General features: G+C 47.5%; 1 protein-coding gene across 1 annotated transcript in view; it reads left to right on the top strand.

The window, feature by feature from the left end:
• The window catches only part of PRKCH (protein kinase C eta), a 113271-nt gene that overhangs the window by 71959 nt on the left and 17153 nt on the right, over positions 1-24159 (top strand). Inside the window, exons 11-12 of the mRNA XM_039733064.1 lie at positions 21580-21718; positions 22622-22810. Of these exons, the coding sequence (XP_039588998.1) occupies positions 21580-21718; positions 22622-22810 (328 nt within the window). The remainder of the gene's footprint in view (positions 1-21579; positions 21719-22621; positions 22811-24159) is intronic.

Here is a 24159-nt window from a genome sequence, read left to right as displayed (position 1 = left end):
TCCCAGGGTAGGGGAAGCATATTTTGGCTTCTGTGCTTGCCAGAAACAAAGCACAGCAGCATATCTGGGCAGAATTAGGTTGCACAGTGGCTTACTCAGTACAAGGCAGCTGGTCCACTCACAGTCTGCAAAAAAGCAAAGAGATGACTGTTAGGGTTTATTTTAAAAGCAGGACATTTCCTTCTGTGTAGCTCTACTATAAAAATGGCTGGTCTGCCCTGCTGCCCTCAAATTCAGACCTTGGCATAGGCTGAGGTTCAGCTTTGGGAGTGGGTGGATCCACATGCCAAGGTCACCTATATGAATATTGAGGGCAAATGCAAGTATTTCCTTCAATTTGAATATTATGGGGTTGGATTTTTTGGAGGAGGGGTCTTTGAGGTTTACAGTAAAATACAGTAAGACTTTTTTAAAGGCAACATGAAGTAGTCAGCCCAGCCTAGTGGCACAGCCTGAATTTCAATGACAAACCTTTCTTTCTCGCTGCAAATATGTCTCACTGGCAGGATGCCTGGGCTGAGAGGATCTCTCTTCAGAGCACACCTGCATTACCTGCAGAGGTGATACAGCGTGCAGGGCACAGTCAGCTGTGCACCCTGTCCTTTAGTGGTGGTTTTGCCAGCCTGAGGTGTAGAGTTGGACACCTCTATGCCCCAGCTCAGTGCTTGGCACAGCACAGGGGCAGATCCATCCTCAAGGCTACAGGAGGTGTAGCATGGAGGTAATGCAGCTGGCCAGGAGCCAGAGGAGATAAAAGGCTGGTGAGAAGGACTGGTTATTGGCTGGCTGAAGAACCTTGTTTTTGTCCTGAGGGCTCATGCTGGTCAGCTCATTTCGCTTTTGTGTCTCTATTGGTGTTTCTAATGCAGCTGACCCCTCTGGAGAGGCTGGGGGTCTGTTGGAGCCCTGTCACACCTCTGGATGTGGGAGGGTGTGCAAAGAATCCCTGTGCTCTGATGTGCTGGTCCTGTGACTCAGTGGTCTTTAACAGGATGCGTGGTCCTTTTGGAAGGCAAACGATAATTATGCAATTATCCAGATGAGAGCATGGTGTGGCCTTGGGGCTGAACTCCAGCTCTTAGGGAAAATAAGATAAGCATATTAACAAGCAGTGTTTACTCCTCTGTGTGTTACCTGAGAGCATCTCCTTACTGTGTGGGGGACTCTTATGAAGGGAAAAACTTTCTCCTGTGGGATCTGGAAAGATTGCTGGATACTGGCCAGGCCTCTGAATTCATCACCTTTCCTTGGTGGAGGAGACCCATCAGGTCTGCAGCTGGGTGTCTCATGACTGCTGGCTTTTATAAGGAATGGGCTTTTTGCAACAGGTTAAATCCCTGCCAGTTCAAACAATGAGCCTGTGACACTTGAAGGAAGCTTTACATAAGCCTTTTATGGAGACCAGTTTTGCTGGAAAGACTGCTGTTAACTGAAACAACACTAAGGTTTCTTTCAGCAAAATCAATTAAAAATTACATGCTGAAAACAGAAGCTGAATGCCTTTCCTAATTACATACAGCCACTGTTAACAGAGCCACTTTTATTAGTGTGCTGTTTGCCTTTTCCATGGGTCAAGACAGTGTGGACATGGGATTTCTCATGTCCACTCTTTGCTTTGTTTTTTGGTTGTTGGTTTTTTGTTTGGTGGGTTGTTTGTTTTTTTTTTTAACTGATGATTTTGTTTATTCTGATGCCCTTTTTCACATCTGGAGCCAGCTCTTGTTTCCCCTGAAGTCAAGGGGCTTTCCCCAGGGAGGTAAATGAGCAGTTGAACTGGATCTGTGGCTGATAGCAGCAGTGCTCTGCAAGGCAAACTGGCTGGCTGGGGGGCTATCCAGGGATTACTGGTGGTTTGCTTAGGTGCTGTGCATAGCTTTGTTTTCTTGGCAAATAAAGATAAGCCTTTGGTTCAATGAGGTGTTTTTAAGCTTTTCTGAAAGACCTTACAAGAAAGACCTCCAGGCTGCTGCTTGCAGACCTGATAGCAGCCTTCTAATATCTAAGGGGGGTCTACAAGAAGGCTGGAGAGAGACTTTTTGCAAGGTATGCAGTGATAAGACAAGGGGGAATGGCCTTAAGCTGAAGAAGGGTAGATTGAGGTTAGATATAAAAAAGAAATTCTTTACTATGAGGGTGTGAGGCCCTGGTGCCTTGAGAAGCTGTGGATTCCTCATCCCTGGAAGTGTTCAAGGGCAGGTTGGACAGGGAAGGTGTTCCTTCCCATGGCAGTGGGGGTTGGAATGAGATGATCTTTAAGGTGCCTTCCAACCCGAACTGTTTTATTGCTCAGTGAAAGTTTTTGCTTGAGTGTGCTGCAGTCCATGCCTCTGTAGGTAATCTTTGCTGATTTGATGTATTTTATGCCTCTTTTCCCCATGGATTTGGCTGTGTGGGCAGAGTTGTTTGCATCTGAGGAAAGGGTGGGAACAGCTCAACCAGTGCCAGAGTGGGTGTGAGTCTCCATAACCTCAGCTGTGGGATCTGCTCTCTGTCACTTCAAGAACTCTATTTGGGGGAGCTCTGAGGCTCAGTGCAGTGTGGGATTGGGGCCCCAAAGACCAGAGTGGATATAAATGTAAGCAGAGCAAAATGAAGGATGTGCTGTTTTCTGAGAGCAGCAGAAGGGATGAAATATAAGCTGATTATCTGGTGAATGAGTGAAACAAATCAGCTGAAAGCTGCAAACTGGCACAGAATACCCACCAGCAATCCCATCCCTACAACATCTGCTTAATGCAGAAGAGGAATTTTTGTGCTGGAGTGCCTGGAAATGCTTCATTCAGCTTTAGACAACATAAAGGGCTGTGTCTGAGGGTCAGGAGTGTAGTGATGTCTGTGGCTATCTTATCTGACAGTCAACAGCTCGTGCAGACTGATTTGTGCTTCTAGACAGTGCAACTTCCACAGAGCTTTCCACTCTGATGTGGACGTTGCCTGCTTGTGAGATGGGCTCTTTTACAGCCTCTGGCATGCAGTGCTTAAAGGGTTGTTTCTCTGCACTTGATCAAATGGAAAGTGCAGAGAGGAAAAAAAGCCCAGCCTCTCACGTTTCCGTGTCATGTTCAATCAGTCAGAGTGCAGGACAGTTCAGCCTGATTTACAGTTGTGCTTACCAAGAGCAGTCCTGTTTGGAGATCCACATATCAGATCTCTGTGCCCCATTGACTCCACTGTATATCGTCTGTGAACTTTGGTGGAACTTTCCACATGACTAAGGACCACTGAATAGCCCACAGAAGCTGTTGGCTCTGCTGGTGTCTACTTTTCCTTTATGGTTGTTTAAAGGGACTGTTTTTAAAACCTGCAAACCCTGCACATAATGAGTTTGTATAAATCATTAAAAAACCCAGCTCGAAGGGGCCTCGAGAGTTTGTGTAGTTCATCCACCTGCCCCAAGGCTGGAGAACCTTTGCTGAGTGCCAGTCTCTCATACTTGCACTTTTTTTTTTTTGTGTAGCTGCTACATTTGCATATTAAAACATGTGAACTCTTGCAGGCACAGGCTCATTTAGGGAATGCCTGCAATGAGAACTTGGTGGTGTTTGAGAATTCTGGTCCTGGTGCAATAAAAATATAAAAATAAAAATTAAAAAATCCTCTCATCTGTGGAGGGGATAGGTGATTAGATGTGAGTTGTGTTCTGGCATCCCTTTTGTGACTAATACATCCTCATACAGGCATTTCACAATTAAAGAGCATGCAGATGGAATTAAGAAATAGCTATGTGTAACAATTACAGACAAGTTTGCAAAGAATGGAGACTTGGAAACCAGAATTAGGCTCAATCTTCAAGTCCTAGAGCACCAGGGAATATTTAGATTAGAACTTTTGAAACAAAGAAACTTTTCTACAAAAATACTGGTTTTCTGTCTTGCCTGCTCTCTTCATTCTATTTTAAAGGCGTAAAGGTCACCAGAAGGAGAAAACATAAAAACCTAAATATATTTTATGTTACTTAAAATTTATTTTTAAAAACTGCCCCTAAATATTACTGTTATGTTTTTATCCAGAACTGCTCGTCTGACTTTTAACATGTTCCCTGATACCAAGGGCATTCAGGTATATGATTTCACAAATTTTGAAAGCATTTGCTCTGAGCTCTCCAGAATTGCCCAGCATTAATGCAGTAATTTTATTGATCTTTGTGCCCATCTCAAAATGAGGAAGCTTTCAGTGTCACTCTCTGAGAACATGAGCCCTGGGTTGGCATTAGGGAGGCTGATATATATAGCTGGGGAAAAGGTCTCTCTGTCAACCTTAATAAATGTTTTGTACAACTTCTTGAAAGAAGGATTATGCTGACAAAATGCTGTTGCATCTGCTCCTCTGACTTGCTGAAATGGAAGGTTTCTTGCATCACAACGTGTTGCAGTGAGTGAAGTTGCTGTATTTGTGAGGGACACAATGAGAGACTCTGTGTTGAAATATTTGGCCTGCAGCAATAGCTGTAGTTAGCCAGGGAGAATTTGACTTACTCTTTTAGCTGCAGCAAGATTAGCACCTGATGTTTCTTTGGTCAATAATCCCAGTGTTCAGATCTTGTTCTTTATGCCAGGGAGCAGGTGGGTTACTCTGCTTTTATGGCATTGTAAAGCCATCCAGCAACTTGTAATATCAGTGGTAAATCACTGTCACGCCTTGTCTATAGATTCTATTTCAGAGCTACCTGTAGTGATACAGATATAAACTAAAAATAATAACACAATGGAAAATTTCAACTAGGACAGAGTAGTGCTGCAGTAGTAAGTGTTTAACAATTCAGAATGACTGACAGAGATTTCCCTCACCTGTCAGTGGTACCCTGGGCAGGATGGTGGGCACAGCTTTGTTTCTGCCCTCTGTGTGCCAGCTGAACTGCTGCTGGGGCTTGTCCTTAGCTGCTGGTGCAGGCCAGGTTGCTGTTTATGGGACCTATTCTCATGGAGCAAGGGGAAAGCATTGCTCATCATTTGGCCTCTGAGTCATGGCACCTTTGCTGTTAATAGGTTGGAGAACCTCCCCTTTTATGAGGCTGTGCCTGAGGGCACAATTTAATCTTGGAATTGTGTTACCTGGTTATTATTCCACTGAAGAAGCAGTGGCAGTATTCCAGCTGACAACAATGGAAGGGGGAGCAAGCCTTCAAGTCTCAACTGTGTACAAATGTGATGTATTCAGAACCACAGAGATCCTCCATGCTCTGAGCTGATTCCTTCTGAATCAATTAAAGTTTCACAAGCACGATTTATTATTAACATCCAGAGCTGCTTTCACAAATCTCTCAGCAGCATGGTAGAGGCGTGCTCATGAATCAAGAAAATGACTTCCAAGTAGGAGAGGTTATTTACTAGCTAAATCCCTGATCCAGGCATACTGCCACGGCTAAGTCTGTCCAATAGGATGTGTGCAGCCAAATCTGAAGCATTTCTGATCTGAAACATTTTTGTCATGGTGCCTGCCCAGAGTGGGTCATGCCATCCTTGGCTGTTGTGCTGGAAAAGGAAGGGGCTGGAGGAGGGGGTAAATTGGGAAAAGCAGGACTAGCTGTGCAAGGGAGCAGGGGGACATTATGCCATGGGCAAACCTGTGTGGCAGCAGGGGCAGGAGGAAGTGCTCCCTTCAGGCTCTCCAAGGACATTCCAGTCAGCCAGCCTGGGCTCTGGTACTGAGGCTGCCCTGTGCCTCTGTGTCCAGACTCTGTGGCACTTGTGCTAGGAGTCTGAGCTGGTGTGTGACATTTAGCAAGCAGGCTTTGGGTTTTCTCCTCCCTTCTCTGGATCTTGTTACGTTCCTTTTGACATTTACCTGAGCATAAAAATGTAGCAGGGTCCCATGTCCTTGTTGACTTGTGCCTAAAAGCTGAATTAGCGTGCTTTGTATTTCTGTTTGTCAGTATCTCCTAGCCATAAGTTGAGGAATTGTATGCTTGTCTGTACTTTGGGGATTTTGACACAATCTTATCAACTTTGTGACCTTTGACATTTCCTGCACACCTTCTCTCTTTTTTTTTTCTTTTACCTTATAACCATTCTTCCTAGCTGGAGCTCCCCATTCCAGTATTACTCATACAATTTCTCGTATATTTTGAGCAGTACCTTGAAACTTGGTGCCCAAACAGCAGCTTTACAGCCAGAATTTCTACCTTCAGACCCTGTTGAGCACAGAGGGAGCAAAAACCTTGGCAGCTGACTCCTACTTCTTGCTACTCTGTCCAGCCTTGATAAATGAGAAAGCCAAGGAGAAGCTGTGACTGCTGCCAGCTGGCCAAGCTCCAGAGAGATAGTCCACCCCTGGGAAGGTCAGAAGGCAGCACTGCCCAGCCACTCCACCCTTGCAGCAGCACAGAGCGTGGAGCCAGAGCTGGGACTGCCAGTCCTGCTCCTGCTGGGGTCTCTTTGGGGCCAGGGCCACCCCCTGCAGGAGGGTGACAGCTCTTGGTGTCCTTTGTGCTGCTTGGGATGCAGCAAGCCACGGGAGATTCAGGCAGTGAGCTCATGTCTGACCCTGCAGAGTTAATTTTGAAATTGTGGTGGCCAGTGGATGGCAGCTGATCTGCTGGTGGTAGGTTTGAGATAGGACTGGTGTAACTCCAACCTGAATTAATGTCCCCCCCCCCCATTCTTACACAAAGAGAAAATACCCAGATAAGCCTTCGTGGCACAATATCTGTTAAATTAATATCTTTTATCAGTGGCTGAGCCACTTGAAACGTAGTTCCCTGTCTGCTGTCAGAAAAGGCAATACTAAACTGTGCTGCTTCTTGGAACTCATGAGGTTTTGGAAATGAGCCAGAGCAAAGGGAAGCCAGCTTTCAAACCCCTAAAGCCACAGGTCATCTGTGGCTAGAGTGGGCTGAAGTTGGATTCATGCATGGAAAGTCTCTATGTCACAGATTCCCCTACACTCTTTTGATCTTGTGAAATTGCTCTGCTCACTCAAACTGGTGACTGCCCTGACAGGGATAGCCCCAGGGAAAGGACAGCTATTTGGGGTGATAAAATTAATGGGAAGCTGTCTTGCAGCCTTTCCTCTTTACTGCCCCTCATCACCTCCGCTCAGAGCTGCCTTGGGGTCCTTCAGGACTGACAGTTTTCCCAAGCCACGGGACAGTCAGAAGTTCCTGCCAGAACTGTTGGATGCTGCTTCCCAGCATCAGCCTGTGGCATCTCTGGATCCCTGCTGGCCAGGAAGCAAGGCAGCAGATGCCAAATATTGCCAGTAAGCTGACATTGGAATGGGGACACGTGGAAGAGAGAGGATGGTCTTTGGAGGCCTGGCTGTTGCCTGTGCATGAGTTGAATGTGGCATGGAATATTGGGTATTTCACATTCTGTCATGTCTAGGGCAGGGCAATTGAAGTCACTGTTTGATTGCCTGAGAGCTTTCCCTACTTTCTCCTCACTTTCTTACAACCAGGCTCATGCTGAAAATCTCCACCTCTTTCCCAGGGCAGCTCCTAATATTTCCAAGTCTTTGCTGTGCCTGTGTCTTCCTTGGGACCTTGCTGTGGTTTGGGGCAGTTCAGGTTGTTCTCCTGTTCCCTGGGGGATGCAGTTAAAAGACACCTGTCCTTCAGCAGAGCTGGATTGTAGAAATAGGCACATCATTCCCAGACAGTCCCTATTTCCCTGAAGGCCAGAGCATGTGAGGGTGGCAGGCTGGAGCCTCTGGGTGTAGCACAGGCACTGCTTGCTCCCAGGCTTTCTGTGGGCTGTGCTGGCACAGCCCTGCACAGCACTGGCCAAGTGAGTGTCTGTCCCAGCGCTGTTATGTAAGGAGGAATTTCAACATTAATTACCTGTCTTGGCTTTGGGTTTCTTTCTGTCTCTGCTGACACCAGAATGAGTCTCAGAAGATTCAGCGGGGCTTCCGCAAACAAAACAAACAAACTGTATTTCACAGGCTCTGGGCTTTGCTGATTTCTGCCAGGAGCATCCACTTTTCTGGGATGTTTTCCCTTTGTTTCCCTGCCACTGAGGAGGGACAGCAGTTTTTCTGGAGTATAGCTAACATGCTTAAGTATTTGAGCTGCAGGGAGGCTGGCACTTCCAGTTAGGCCAATTAAAAGGGAAAAATTAACATTTCCCTTTGCTCTCAGCCACCTCCCTGCATTCTGAAGGGCTGGAGGTGGGAGGGATGCCATCAGAGCTGGAGAGGTTGGCTGGGACAGAAGTGTGTGCTGGGCCAGAGGTGTCGTGTTCTCCCTAATGGCTTTCCTCCCCCCATCTGAAGTCATTAATGCTCGTTAAGCCAGGATGGAAACAAACCCAAACAACAACAGTCTACAAAATAATTCCATCACTCCAGACTAGTTCTTTTTTTTTCCTCCAGTGAAGCAATTAGTCTCCTGTGATCCCATTTTTAGCCAGGCTGGAAACAGCCAGCCGGACAATAGTGAATTCCTCTTCTGGCAGAGCAGTCATCGGATCTGCTCCCTGATGGGAGAGGTGAGATGAGTCCCCCTGCCTGTCTCTAGGGGAAGAATCTCCCTGCAGAAATTCCTCTGGGCTTTGCTGAAAGCCCTATTTTTGTGCAGCCTCTCCCAGTGAGTCACAGCCTCTGGCTCTCTGACAGCTCCCAGTACCATGGCTTTTCTGCCAGCCCACTGCAGGGTTAATTCTCTGTGGTTTTGCTCTCATGGGTGTACAGCCCGTCCCACTCGCTGGCTGGTGATGCCAGTTGTGGGTGCCAGAAAGTCATGAAATAACTTGTGGTTTATACCAACAGCAGAGCCGTGTGGGACTCGTGTGGAGGAGGGGAGAGACTTTCCAGTCTCACAAATTTGAGTGGTATTTGGTCCTAGGAATGGCTCAGCTTGGTCCTAGGAATGGCTTAACTTGGTCCTAGGAATGGCTCAGCCTGTGCTAGGGGACAGTGCTGTGGTGCAGCAGGGTGTGATTGAGCAGGGTCTGGCAAAATTTGGAGTGTGTGACAGGGAAGAGAGGGGCTGGCTGAAGTCACTGAGGCTGCCCGGAGAAGCTGCGGATGCCCCATCCCTGGAAGTGTTCAGGGCCAGGCTGGAGGGGGCTTGGAGCAGCCTGCTTCAGGGGAAGATGGCCCTGCCTTGGCAACTGGGCTGGAATGAGATAATCTTTAGGGTCCCTTCTAACCACAGCCATTCTGTGATTCCCTTCTGTGATTCCCTGAAGTCCTGTGTAACACCACACAGAGCTGCGGGGGGAGCTTGGCCAGAGCCACCCGGGAAATGACTCCATTCCTGTAACTGCTTGTAACATGAGTAACCTGAAGTGCTGACCTCTGCCCAGGGCAGAGTCTGCAGCTGTGCCACACACGGGGCCTTCCTCTTGCTTTTGAGGTTTTTGTAGGGTGTGGGGAAGCACTGGGTTCCCCCTCCATCGCTGCAGCACCCTCACTGCCCTGAAAAGCACAGATGGGGATGGAGGGGCAGGTACAGCTGGAGAGCACTGTGGCTGTGCTGCTGGAGGAGGAGACTTAAATCACCAGAAAAAGGGATCTTGCTGTCTCTAGGTTCTGAAAAGCAGCCCCGATGCCACCTTAGCAGCTGGACAGTGCTAAACCCAAACACTCCCCTTTCAGGACGCAGGAAGGCTCTAAGCCCAAATCCACGTTTTACCTCATGCACACGAGGTAAAAGCCACAGGGTTTCTAGTCAGGTGCCAGGAAAAGCTGCAGCTGCCCAGAAAAGGGCAGCTGAGGACAGAGGGGAGCTCTGCTCGCCGGGCTGCTGGGATTAAGAGCAGTTCACCGCGTGTTTGAGTCATGTGTCACCAGCGCCGGGCTCTGACTCCTCTGGTATGAAGGTGCCGTGTGTGCACCAGGGCCGGCGGGCTGTGCAGTGCTTCTGCTCCAGATGGAAAGCCAGCGTGGAGAAATGGGGATGCCATGGGGCACAGAGAGAGAAACGGCAAGCGTTTCTCACAGTGGCTTGTGAGAAATTTTAGGGAGTTGGAAAGATGTGATAACTTGTTATTTGCAGGTAGTGTTTTTCTACTTTGTTCTCCTATTCTTCTCTTCAAGGACAATGAGTGAAGAAGACGTTTTTGTTAGTTAGCCAGATAGAATCCATGGTATTGCTCTATAAAAACCGCGCGGTTCTCTTGAATAAAACCTTCTTTACCTTTTCTACAATCCTGCCTCTTGCCTGTTCCTGTGTCATTCTTGGCGCAAGAGCGACAGAGAAACACTTGGCAAAGAAGTCTGCCGGGCAGGCTCATCTGGGGATGTGCAGAAAAAGTGTTTCTGCTTGATCCCTACAGCTTGGATCAACACCAGGACACAGCCTGCTGCATCCGAGCATCACCCTGGGTGTCGGCTGCTCCCGCTCTGTGCCTGGGCAGAGCTGCCCTGGTTGCTGTGGAGGGATGAGAGGCTGTTGATAAACATTGCCATCTTGTTGGGTGTTCTCTGGTTTGAGTCATTCCAGCCATGGTGATGGTTGCTGGTGGTGCCAGGAGTGCCAGCAGGCTCCTGGCGTGGGGGCAGCAAACCAAATGCCCGAGGGTTGAGTTCCAGGTGGGTGGGATGGCTGTGAGGATGTGTGCAAGGGAAACCCAGGAATTCCAAACCTGCAGCGCCAAATTAAGGCATTGGCTGGAGAGGAAGCACGATGGGTTTGCACTTGGATCACTGTGGTGCTTCCCAAATCACCACGGGGACAATGGGAGGTGGGAAGTGAAGTAACCCAGTGTTCAAAAGCTGATTCCAAATGCTCTTGGACGTAACCTTGATGAGAAAGCAGCTGCTGTGTCATGGTGTGGTTGCTTTCCTGTTAACAGCCCAGGACAAAGCACACTGCAGCACCCACAGCACACCCCAAACAGTGTCCTGTGCTCTCACAGCCATGGGGTCATTTTGGGTACTGTGGAATCACTCCTCATGCAAAACCATGGAGAAGTTTGCAGACCATTTGTGAAGTAAAGCATCGTGGAGTCTGTTTAAGAACAGAGATGGAGGACAGGTAAACTTAAAAATTATGTCCCCAAAGTGCTGAGAGGACACGGACTCTATATCTGCAAATCCATCTAAAAAAAGTTCCAGAGGTTCATTACCTATAATGTGTCATTATTAGCTATAATGTGTTCATTAGCTATAATGCATTTCAGCATGTTGGTATTAAAATAATGCCCTTTTTATTCCTTTTTCTCAGGACAGTACAGTCATTCCGCTTTCCCTGAGCCTCCATGGTTTTCCATTAGTCCTCAATCAATTATTTATTCATGGGAGAGTATCTGAGAGCAGCAGTCCAGCCTGAGAGCAGCAGTACTTGACTGTGGAGATGAGTTTGAAGTACTTGATGGCTGAACCCACTGGAATTGTCAATAACATTAAGAAGTACTTTCCTGCCACAAAATAAAAATGTGGCCTTGTAGGTGGAGAGTGCTAAACCTTGATGAGGACATGAGCTAAAAACCAGTGCACTTTAGATGGCACCTGGGTGTAACTTTAGTGAGCACAGACAAGGAGTTTTTTTAGAATCACCTTGCCTTCAAGTTGACTAACTTTTTTATTGTCATAGAAAATATGAATTGTTGTGCAGTTCTGGCCTGTGTTATAAACACAGGAGGTCTAGGTAGAAAATCTGTAATTCTGAGTTTTGATCTGATGTGGTGCCTCAGCAGGAGGCACCAAGGTTTTTGCCTGATGTTTCTTGTCTCCCTGGACTAGAAATAAGTTTTGGTGGGGATTTGTGGTGTCTTCTTCCTGACCAAAGGGATTTATAAGACATATAGTTGGAGCCTGTGTAAGCAAGAGGGACCTGACAGTTTCAGATCTTCTACAGCTGAAATAGTAAAATCTGAATATATCAGGAGGCTTATTTGCAGATAGACACACAGCACCCTGGGCATCCTTCTCCATGGTCACACGTTGCAGAGGCCAAAGGGACTTGCAGGGACTTGATGTGTGAATGTGCTAAAAATTCTAGGGCTGAGCAGTGTAAAGACAGACTTTCCTCACTCCTGTCCCATTTCTATTTTTTTCCTTGATGGGGTCATTGGAGACAGTGCTTATTTCATTTTGTGATTAATTTATTTCATGCATAACAGGAACAAGGCAGCTCCTTGTGCCTGGCAGCCGTGTCAGGTGAGCATCACTTGACTCCTGCTCTGGGCTACTGCTGCTTTACTGACAATCAGGGAGCCACCTAAGGAGCCTAATTTGGGAACTTTGGTGGCCTTGTCAGCTGGTGAGTCAAATTTAGAGGGTCTGAAGTGGCTTGGGAAAGCATCTGTTCCCCTGTGCCAGATGCAGAAGGAGCCCAGCCCAATGAGACTCGAGGGTTAAGTTCTTGATGTGCTGTGGGGGTAACACCAGCCAGCATTGTTGGTGGGCAGTTTGGGGTCTGTTTGATGCCATGTGGCATTTGGGGTGCCACGTGGGATCTGCTCTGTCCCTGCTGGCCTGGCACAAAGGTCACTGTCACTGGTTCCTGCATGCAGACAGCCTGGGAGGAGTCAGTGGGACTGCAGAGAGCTGAGCATGCCCAGCCAGGAATTCCACCTGGCCCTGCCCTGCTTATCCAGCATCCTTGGGCTTCACACAGCTCTGGGTGAATCACCTGTAATGAGTGAATAACAACAGTAATTCACATGAATGAGAAAATAAATCTTGGGATAATGACCCATCTTCTAGGCTCCTAGAAAAACTTCTTCCATTTTATATTTAAGTGATTGTTGTGGTCAAAAGCAGAGATCAGAGCAGTCAGAAAAGCACTGTGTTTGCCTAAAGGTTCCTTGGAGCCTTAGGAAAAAAAGAACCAATTATATCAGTGATGGTGTCAGTTTGTTTTTTTTTAAGAAACAACATTTCCAAGGGGAACCAGGCAGAACCCCCTCCTGTGCAGCAGTGGGGTGGCTGTGTGCTTTGTGCCCACAATGTGTCACTAGCAGGGAGACTGTTCTTTTGCTCTGTGCATAAAAATTCAGTGCAGATGGTGAGACTTTCAAAAGCAGCCATGCTGGGCCAGCACGGATGCTCCATCAAAAGTTAATAGTAAGTTTGGCAGTGGAAATCTACAGGCCAAAGCAAGGTGCTTTTAAAAATCCTGTCTAAAAATACAGTACTTCTGCCTTCAGCTTTGTTTATTCCATTATAGAAAGGAGATTAGCACCTATAGCCTTAGCTTTATAAATCTGGATCTGTAATTCAGAGCCTTAATAAGGTTAAGTAATTTTTTTTTCTCTCAGAGCCTATTTCAAAATTGAGTGAACTTGACAGGAGTTGTTTTATTTCACTGATTTCCCTGGATTTAGAGTCAGGCTCAGAGTACAGTGAACCTTACCTGTATCAGATGAATGTGGAGAAGTCTGCCTGACCAGATTTACGGGTTCCAGGCAGGAGTGTCCTTCCCACAGAGCCCTGCTGGCATTGCCAGTACCAGCACAGCTTGGTTTGCTGCCTCAGCCAGTACCAGAGGCAGTCTGCACACATCATCCTGTTGGGTAGGGACACCTTCACTTTTATGTTCTCTGATATTTCTAGGAGCAAAATATTCCTCCTAAGACTGGAGTGAGGAGGGTGGATCCCATGGCAGCTGTGGGATGAGCAGGAGAGTCCCTTTGGTGTGGGCTGCTGGCTCACTCCCCCAGGGCAGGGGGACCTGTCAAGGAGGAGCCTTTTCAGCAGCACAGGCCAACCCTGATGCCACCAGGACAGCTTGGAGCCTGCAGCAGCCCTGTGGTGGGCTGTGGGGAGCTGCTGCTGACTAATCCTGGATAACTCTCACTCCATCTTGTAGTGTTGAGACCATGCTGTGCTGCGGGCACAAACCTGATTTCATTTTAATTTCCATATCAGGCTTTGAATCAACATTGATCTATTTTTGTCAAAGTGACACAACAGGCTTGTGCTTTTTAACCTCTCCTAGCTCCGTCAGTCCCCTGATTCTTGTTCCTGCATTTGGGTCTTGAGTGTGTTGTATGCCTCCAATGAAGACTTCAGGCAATGGGATGCACAAAAAGAAGCATTGTGGTTGGTGGGGTTTTTGGGTTTTTTTCTTCTTTTTTTTTTTTTTTTTCCTTTTTCCCCTCTTTTTCTGGCAACAGTAAAATAAGAGCTCTGTTGGGAGCAACTCAGCAAGTAATGTTTCAGGGCCAGCAAATTCCAGTGTTGCTGCCCAGTGGGACTGAGGAGTCTATCACAGGACTAGGCTGGCAGCTCATCCAGAGAGAGTGCGTGGCATCCATACCAAAAGCTGGACACCAAGCCTTTTTCCATCCACCTCTCCCCTTCCTGCAGTAAATGGGAGGACAGATGCTCTGGGATTCAGTGAAACACTTCAAGTGTAGCTCCTCTTTCCTGAGCAGAGTCCCACATAAAAGTGCAGCAAATGATACATAGATTATATAGAAGTATCTATTAAAAAATGCACGCACACCAATTTGGATGTATAAATAAATTATAGGGGTTGTGCCAGCTTTGGGATTACTCCAGTGTGGCAACCTCCAGCACGCCTGTGTTTCACCAGTAATGGCTCTGGCTCGTGGCTGCCCCGTTTCACACGTCCCCCATGTCTTTTTGCCCTTGTAAAGCTGCCTTTGGACACTGTCATCAGCCCTCTCACAGTGCTGTGGGTGTAGCAAAGGGAAGCTTGAGGGTGTGCCTGACCCCAGAGGGACTCACTGAGGTCCCACTGGGTCTGTACCACCAGCGTGGGGGAAGCTCTGTGATCATCCCTCGTGGTGTGCCCAGGGTTTTTGGTCTCTGCCTTTATACTTGAGCCTACCACTCTGTTTTAACTGGAGGATGAATCACGCCTGCTCATCTCAGCAGCAATGAAGTCCTGTGAGTAATTGTGATAATCTTCCACAGGTGCCCTTCTGAAGTGCCCAGAGGGAGGGGAGGTGGGAATGCTGGTGCTTCAAACCACCAGAGAGGTCTTGGATGCTGGGTAATGCCATCTCCTGTGCTGTAAGAGAAGTCAGTGCCTTGGGCACTGCTTTGTCTTCAGAGCAGCAGCCTGGAGAGGGCCAGTGCTCTGATGTGGGCTGGGAGCTGCTTCCAGGGAGCCCTTGCAGGCAGGAAGGGGTCAGGCAGATGGACAGCCAGCAACACTGGGTGCCAGCCCATCTCTGCCAAAAACCCCATGGTGCTGCCTTAATGCAGGCAGAATGCTTGTAGGAGCTTGTCCTTGTGCTTGAAGGGCTGCTTGACTTTAAAATAATAATGACAGAGCACTTCTGGATACAGTGCTTGCCAGTCTGTTTAGTCTGAAGCCCAAGCAACAGAGCAAGAATCAGACTTACCCCATGAGTGTGCAACACTGATACCGAGTGCCTTTGGACATCCTGAAGAGCACTGATGCAGGTGTGAGGATCTGTCTTGGGCTAATTCACCCACTCCTGACCTTGCCCTCAGGGCAGTCCTTGGCCACGTGCTGTGGTGACAGCTTTCAGCATGCTCCAGTGCTGTGTCTGTCCCTGCACTTGAGTCCTTATTGCATCAGTCTGTAACATCTTGTGTTGCAAGAGAGGTGGAGCCTGCTTTGGAGGCTCAGTGTCCCTAATCCATCACACCTTTATCCCAACACATGGCTGCAGAGCATTTCCAAAGGTCTGTGCTCTGTGTGCCAGCAGGACAGCTTGGGTGAAGCAGAGACAAGGCAGGAGGCTCTTGTATTCTGCCACGTTCCCCTCCCCAGCTGTCTGTGGAGTCTGCAAGATGTGCTGTGGTGGGATGAGGCTGTAAAAGCCCCAGGAATGGTGCTGGGCTCCTGGGTGGAGCACTGCTCAGATGCTGAGGTGGCTGTAGGGTGCTCCCGTGGCCAGCAAGGACAGGCACCTGTCTGCTGTTAATGGCCCAGCAATGAGTGTGGATTTTCTGTGGGGTTTCAGTTATTTGTGCCACTTACCCTGAGTCTGAGTTGGATCCTTGAATTATTAGGTCACATTTCTGCTATTGCCTTGTTTGTGAGAAATGAGAAGGTCAGCCTGGAGCCGTGGTGGCTGTATTTACAGTCCCTAAACACTGAAGTCTGGTCAGATTGTGAAAACAACTTTTGGCTGTTAGGCTGGTGTAGAAGGGCACTTGCTATCTTTCATTCCTACTTTCTGGAATTACGAATTACAAACATCTGGAGAGATCTTCCCCTCATTTCTGTCCTGTGACACTGCACTGCAGGTTGCAGTTTGCCGTAGCCAGGCTGTCTGTGTGGCTGGCAGTGGTCTGGGTGGATTTCACCTCAGAGGTTGTTTGGAAACCAAGATAAATGTTTTCTTTACCCAAAGGAATGTTTTTTCAAGGAAACAAAGAGTTGAAGTTCCGTTTTGCAGTCCCTGTCTATTTTGACATTACTTTGTGCAGTGCTGGGGAGGATGGGGCACACTGACTGAATCCCATGGGATTTTGGGAATTGTGCTGGGAAGCTGCAGGTGTGTAAAGCAACACTTTCCATCTCAGCCTGCAATGCCCACTCACTGCTTATATGCTGGGTAGCAAGAGTGTCCTATCTCTTTTTATTTGGCAGCAAAACTCAGGATTTCAACTGTTTTTCTCCAGCTTGGTGCAGCTTGATCCTTTTCTGATCTCAGCTTTGTGGCTCCCTTTATCAAAGGCCAGTAACCTGGTGTTTCATTTGTGATTTCACTGTTTTTTCCTGCCCTAAAGATGTACCTAAGCAAATACCAGCAGCTCAGCCTGGGTTTTTATGTCTTAGCTCTGGTAGAATATGTTGCAGGTGTCAGCTTCAGCCTGTATTTACTGCTGCCACTCAGCTTTACCACTGCCTAGGACTTGTTTAACTCTTCCTTGGGGCTATGAGAGTGTGAGATTCTGGTTATGAAAGCTTACTTGATCATAGAAATAAATAATGTTTGGTTGTTATTAGAAAAATGTAGGTGATGTGAACTATTTTCTGTGAGGGAATTTATAAGCAAGGTCTCTACAACCTAAGACTTGCAGTAGAAATGGCCTTAATTCCCAAAGTGGTATAAAATCTTAGGGACAAAATATGGAGATCCCTAGTCCAAAGCTGGTGGGAATAGATTCATGAAAATAATTATTTTCTTTGAGTTTCCTGAGTCTCCAAGATGGAAAGAAAGAAAATTGCTTTGTGGGCCCAGAATAAATGTTAAGACTTTTTAAAAGCAATTATATTTTTTTTTTTGCAAGTTAAGACAGCATTGGTTTCAGGTAAAAGGAAGTATTTTAGTTTGGATGTTCCTTATGAATGCAAAGGAAAATGGGAAACATTGTCAGCTTCACAGGAGTATTTAGGGCTTTACATAAAACTGAGACCTCCATCTGTTCTCCTTATTTAATCAAAGTATGGGTTTAAATCTGTTGTCCACTGTATTTGGAGCAAAGCCTCTAACTTGAAAACTACTGCCTTTTCCTTAACTATCTTACCAACTGTGCTAATCTGCAGGTTGTACATCTTTCATTCTCCTCTGTTGAAGTTGCTTCATTAAAAAAAAATCACAGTGTTTTTGGAGCTGGAGTTGGAAATGTATATTACTTTGGCTACCAGAGCAGGCAATAGAAATGCATTTTTTCTGCATCATGATGGAGATTGCAGTATTTTTGTGAAGTAAAATGACTTCAGCAGAAGAGGTGGAGAAAAATTAAAATCTCATCCCTGCTTGCAAGAGAACTTGAATGCACATTTGCTCACCCAAAAGTGTTTCCAAGGAGTGTCTAAAGAGAAGGTTACTCATTTAGCTAATTTCAGTTTGGGGATTTTGTTTCTCATTGTGTATTTTTTGAAATCCATTTGGCTGGAGTTTTATGTTAGCCACACTTACCTTTGTGGCTGGCACCCCTGAGTGATTTGCATTGGGATGGGAGCACCAGGCTGTAATGAGATTTAAACTGGACCTTTGAGATTAGCAAACCTGGGATAACCTTGAGGGGAGGCAGGAAGCCAGTGTCTGCCACACTTACACCTCTGAATCCTTACTACATGTAGAGCCCTTACCAAAACAGGGTGATGAAACCAAAATAAGGGAAAAACCCTGCAATCTTCATCCATTCAAATACAGTTTCTACATCAAGAGTGAGATGGCAGGTACGTGTATCACACACATTCCCTGGCAATAGTCCCTGGTGCAGGGAAATTGCATTTGACAGATGCTTGGGAAAAGGAACAGATCATCTGCAATTGTAATTTTGGTTTTTTTACAAACGTCAAACTGGAGCAGCAGATGTGCTAAGAACGCCTCTCCCAGTGAGTGACACTGAACCAGCTCATTTTGTCATTTTTTTTTGGTCTAGACTAAACAAGGCCATTAAGCCAGTGTGCCATAGCTGAGGGTGAGGACAAAGACAGCCTTTTCTGAGTCAGGATGAAGCCTGTTTTCCAGGGAGGCTCTGCCAGTGAAAGGCAGATCCTCAGCTGGACCTTGGAAACGCAGCCTCAGAAAACCTCTCTGCCGTTACTGCTTCATGGAACTGCTAAAAATATTGGATGGAAAATGCAAGTATTAAGGAAATGAGGTAGATTTGGCCTTTCTGAGCTGGATGGCTTCCAGTTTCATCAGCTTCCCGGAATCCTTGCTGAGAAAATGAAGAGCTCCTTGTAAATCTCAGAGAACTGTCAGTGTTTTTCCTCTCATGTGGCCGTGCTGGGTGCGTGGGGAGACCTGTCAGCATCAAGCAGTGAGTTCAGAGCTCACAACTGCTGGGATGGCTTGGGACGAATGCTCAAACCACAGCTTTCCCAGGGATTTATCATATGGGGCAGCCAGAGAGAGCCCATGGCTGAGGCTGCCACTGTGCTGGCCCACGAGACCTCTGAGAGGGTAGTGTAGGATGATCCCCTGTCACTTTGCTGAGCAAAGAGCATTGAGCAGCCTTCTGTGGTCATGGGAGGTCCTCTTCTGAAATGATCTGCACGTAGCCAAGGGCCTGAGCAAGTGAGAGCCAGAGTAACGTCACATTGCAGGTTATGTGAAAATAGAAAATGCGAGTGTTGGGTTTCACACTGCTGGACACAAGTCAGGAGGAGACAACAGACACTGTTAATGGGTTTAACGTGCAGTGTGGAGGAGCCAAGGGCTGGAGCTTTGCCTCGTGTGGTTAGAGCTGTGCTTACCCAGCAAGAGGCAGATGGTTTAAATTTAATGGCAATTACAGAGATAGAGACTCTGGGCTCACAGCGCTCTCACACCTGCAGGGCTCCTGCCATCTCAGAGCTGGGATGAGCATGGTGCCCTGTGCCCCGAACAGGGATTTGGGAGGTCCTGCAGCATGTCCTGTGGGGCAGAGGCTGGAAAGTGGCAGCGTGCCCTGGTGACATGGTCAGCAGAGCTGGCCCAGCCCCACAGCTGCCTCTTGCCTCTGCTCTTCCACACTGGGGACTGTGTTTCTGCTGGCTCTGATGTAAGGACGCTGTATTTTGGGGTATGCCCAAAGTGTTCCAGGACGTGGTGGATGTTTCAGGGAACAGAAGGAGGTTTGCTAGAGGGATCTCCAAGTGAGTTCACCAAAATTCCCCTTCCAGCTGTATCTTTAAGGGGGGGCACCACAACAGTAAGCACTGCCCAGAACCGAGAAGGTGTTTGCTGCATTTAAACCCAAGCCAAGAATAAACTGTGCATTTCAGCCACATCGTGGCAGATTCCTGAAAACAAGGCCTGCCTTCATGCTTGGAGGGCTTCCTTGCCCTGCCAGGAACCACAGGGAAGACCAACAGGAGCTTTGGCTGTAAACTGCTGCTGAAGATGGGTTGTCGTGGGCAACCACGCACAAACCTCTCCCTGTGCTCCCCTAAAGCCTTTCCAGGACAAGCCTTTGCCCACATGCTTCAGCCATCATTTGTGATTCTCAGAAGGGAAAAATAAGTGTCTCCTGCTGAGCATCCCACCCAGAGCAAACACTGCAGCATGAAACAGGCATGGGCCCTGTCCTTGGCATCCAAATTTCCCTGGCCACTGGGCAGCTCATGGGCCTGCTGGGAAGGACAGCAGTGTTGCCAGTTTTTGCTGGCTTGTGTGGCCAAGCCATCCTAAAGTTGGAGAGGATGTGTGATGTTGTGATTAAATCTGAGCTGGAATTCAGGAAGCTGATGTTCAAGCCTTGTCTCTGGGGGACACTGGGCAAATCTCTTAACTTCTATCCTTTCCTTTCCCATTCATTCAAAAGAGGCTAAGAATACTTTTCCTTATCTCTTCAGGAGAGGATGTGGCTCTGATTGTCTTACACAATGTGTCCTTGATCTTTCCAGTGCAGCAGTGTAGCTGGAGTCCCGTGGACTGTAGAAATACCCATGCACCACAGAGCCATCAACCCCCTGATTCTCACTTTAGGATCATAGATGGAGGATGAACAGGATCAAGCTGGATTCAGATTTCAGCTCAACCACAGGTTTTTACATTGATGTGGAGATGTCACCACCTATGTTACCCCCCTTCCTAGGGAAATAGATGTCCAACCAAAGGGCAGAATGGATCAAGAGCCAACATGAAGGAGTTCTGAGACCCTAAAATGTATTTAGTTTTTGATCCTGATGTGGGCATCAGAATGGCTTTGAAGGTGGCTTTGTCAAGCCACCCCATCACGGTGCTGCTGTGACAGCTCTGGGCAGCTCCTGGGACAACACCTGAGACAGTTCAAAAAATGAGCTGTGACCTGTTTGTGCTGCACGAGCTGCCATCAACTCCTGTCCTGCATCTGCTGTGGTGCCTGGAGCTTGTCTGGCAGCTGCAAAGCAGAGGTGCTACGAGCTGGTGTATGTTTAGGCAGGCATTGCCTAAGTCTGCAGATGACCCCGTGGTGTTCCTGACACTGCTTCTGGCTGCAGGCTGTTCCTGTGGGCAGTCTCAAGGTCAGGCAAGCTGATAAGCTTTGTTAGGGCTCTGTCATTTTGGCAGCTCTGCTTTCCATGAGGAGCTCCCAGGCTGTTAGAGGTGATGTACTGGAAAAAGTGTCTCCCTACAGCTTGTTGGGCTGCAGGTCTCTTGTGACAGTGGCAAGGAGGTCCCCACTCCAGTGAGGGCTATGGGGGATGTTCACTGCTTATATCAGTGCACTGCTGGGATTGATAAAGCTGGGAGGACTTTAAGACTTTGCCTTATGATGGAGGCATCCTGTGCTGCCTGAAGATTCGCCCTGCCCTTGTGGTGTGATGTCAGTAGGGAGTTTCTTCTCAGCTTGGATGATGCTCCAGACGGGGTTTATCAGTCAGGCTGATAACAAGGAAATCTGGACTGAAGCCCCAACACCTCAGGAGAGGTTCTTCCCTTCTGCAGAGGCCTTGCTGTGCTGCCAGCTCCAGTGTCTGCTCCAGTGCAGCTTTGCTGAATCAGAATGCAGCCTGTGTGCAGCATTTTGCTGCATCATAACATCCTTACACAACCTGACAGCTCTGGCAACCTCTGCTCCAGTGTGTCCCAGAGCTAAAGGAGCAGGAGCCCTGCCAGCCAGGTTTGTGGTGTGTTTGGAAACCCATGTGGGCAAACTCCTGCAGCACCTGCCAGCATTAAATGGCGCTGGCAGAATGGTGCTTCTTCCTCTCTCCCTTTTGTAAGAGATGAAGCAAAAGAAAACCTCTCCTGCATGACTTTTGCTAATTTTTTATGATGATTTTTCCAGGTTGCAGGTTGAGCTTCTGAGGCCTGGGATGGTGCCTGCAACTGTGTGGGGCGACTCCAGGCACTCAGTGACTCTGAATGATTCTCATTTTAGGGATTTGAAGCTGGACAACGTGCTGCTGGACTATGAGGGGCACTGCAAGCTGGCAGACTTTGGAATGTGCAAAGAGGGCATTCTCAATGGCATCACCACAGCTACCTTCTGTGGCACGCCAGACTACATCGCTCCAGAGGTAAGGAAACCTTTCCTTGGTCAGGAGAAGGACCACCATGTGAAAAGTGTAGGTGAGCTTTGGAACTGCTAGTGTCTTTGGCTGTGCCTTATTTGATTGCTGAGCTCCAAGTTTCCTCCTTAGATGTATTATCAGCCCCTTGTGAAGTAAAGCATGAGTCAATCTTCAGGCTGCTGTATGCACCAAAATAAGCCTGTATTTTTCTCTAGAAAATGTGAGGTGAAAAATTGAAATAGAGCTGAAAAATCTTGAGAGGCACATACAGATGCTGTCCCAGCTTGATTTGAAAGGAGATTGAATTCTCCTTCATTACACAGTTCCTTTTTCTACATCTTCACATTCCTTGTCATTCCCCAATCTCACTACAAAATTAACAAACACTTCTTTAAGGAGCAGCTGCCCTCCAGATGCTGCCGGATGTTCCGAAAAGGTTTCGCATCCTTCAACACAATTGAATTTCTGTCTGTGGTTGATGTTTGCACCACTCTCCCACACTCACACACTTGCTTCCCCTCTCCACTGAAAGCCTTGCTGTAGGAGGCAGGTAGGTGTTTTCTTCCCAAGGACAAGGGGGAGGCAGTGTCAGCTCACACTCGTGGCTGCTCGGCTGCTTCTGAGGCTCAGCCAGTTTTGCTGGAGTTCCCCTTCTCAGCCCCAGCATCATTCTGAGGCGTTGCTTCCCAGGTGACCCAGCCAAGCTAATTCAGCCCTTGCTTAAAGCACCTGATGTACCTTTGTGCTGATCTGGGGGTTCCCAGGGTGAGATCACTTGGTGTTCCTAGACATCCTAACAGAGAGCGCTGTTAGCGAGAACTTCTGTGCTACCATTTCCAAATCCTTCTTTCCTCCCCTGCTCCCGTATGAAGCTTCAGGGTTGGTGTTTCTCTCCTCCCCGTGCTGCAGATCCTGCAGGAGATGCTGTATGGCCCTGATGTGGACTGGTGGGCCATGGGAGTGCTGCTGTACGAGATGCTGTGCGGCCACGCGCCCTTCGAGGCCGAGAACGAGGACGACCTCTTCGAGGCCATTCTGAACGATGAAGTCGTCTACCCAACGTGGCTGCAGCAGGATGCAGTGGCAATCCTCAAAGCAGTGAGTTCCTTTGGCTGTTTGCTCTCTGTCCTAGCTTTCTCCAGCCTAATTCCAGCAGAAGAGAGCAGGGCCGGGGTGTTGGCACGCAGAAATCGCGTGAGATCCTGACCCTGACCCTCTCCTTATCTCGGATTGAAGGGTAAACAGAAAGAACATCCTGCCACACTTAGGTGTGTTTGCAGAGTTATATGGTCTAGTAGCCAACTTGGCAAGCAGAGTGTGAGCCTGTCTGTGTATCTGGGCATTCCCCTGCTTGCTTAATGATTGACAGTGTGTGGTCATCTCCCAGAACAGAAGCAGCAGGTAAATACAGGGTTTAATCAGTAGCAACCATATGGCCAAGAAGTGAAGTCTTCCTGATAATCCTCTCTGGTAATGCCAACATCCCCCAGCGTTGCTGCCTGTCTGCATACAGAGACAGGGGTTTGATTTTTGTGTGTCTGGGAGGAAAAGAAACAGCAAAAAGTTAGAGGAGATGTGTTGCTGGCAACACTCTGTCCTTGTCCTGCCATGTATTTCCAGGAGTTCTTGTATCCACGTGCCTCACATCTTTGCCTCAGACATGGGAATTAAGCTTTTAGGATTTTGGGCTCTGTGTGAGCCCAATGCACTGGAACTGCCTGGCTTTTCTGTAAGGAATCAAAAGGTGATTTATGACAAGAGTGTTAAACAATGAACTGGGAGACTTAACTTGACTGTTCTGCTACTGACTTCTTCCTGGCCCTCATCACATCACTAAATATCTCTAAGAACCTTTTGGAAAGAGAAAGATCAGAGTATTCCTTTTCTTGAGAAAGCACTGTAGACAGAGATGCATTTAAGAGTGGATACCAGTAAATATTATGGTAATGGAGGATGTAAGAAATACTTGGATAAGGTAGTAATTTATAGAAACTCATGGAGCACTGGCCCAGAGCAATGGAGTAGTCAGTGATGGGACCATTTGAGAGAAAGAGAGGAGTTTTTAGTTGCAAAAATGTGGAAATTTTCTGCTGAAAATTTTCTGTTTCTGTTTTATGTGAGTGAAGCAACTGCTTCCTATAGCTGAGAATACATCTGATAAATTTCACCAAAGTCAACTGATAATAAAATCCACTCCTGGAGGAGTAAGAGGAGCTTTGAAATCACAGGTTGTGCTCAGAATTGATTGTTTGTGATGTTGGAGGCCCTCTTGGGTTTTGGAAATAACTCCCTACATATTTTAAATCTAAACATGAACTTCAGACTCATTGCAGCTTCTGGAGCAGTGTTTATGTGGTTGAACTGGGACTCTAAGTACCTCTTAAGTAGCAATTCCTCTTCTGCAGTGACAAGTACTAGAGGAGTGGATTTGTTGCAGGTATATTGCA

This window comes from Passer montanus, unplaced genomic scaffold (genome assembly GCF_014805655.1).
Source record: "Passer montanus isolate IOZ18808 unplaced genomic scaffold, ASM1480565v1 scaffold82, whole genome shotgun sequence".
NCBI classification, from domain to species: Eukaryota; Metazoa; Chordata; class Aves; order Passeriformes; family Passeridae; genus Passer; species Passer montanus.
Note: the sequence above shows the minus strand (reverse complement) of the source record. Positions and strands in the feature narration are given on the sequence as shown.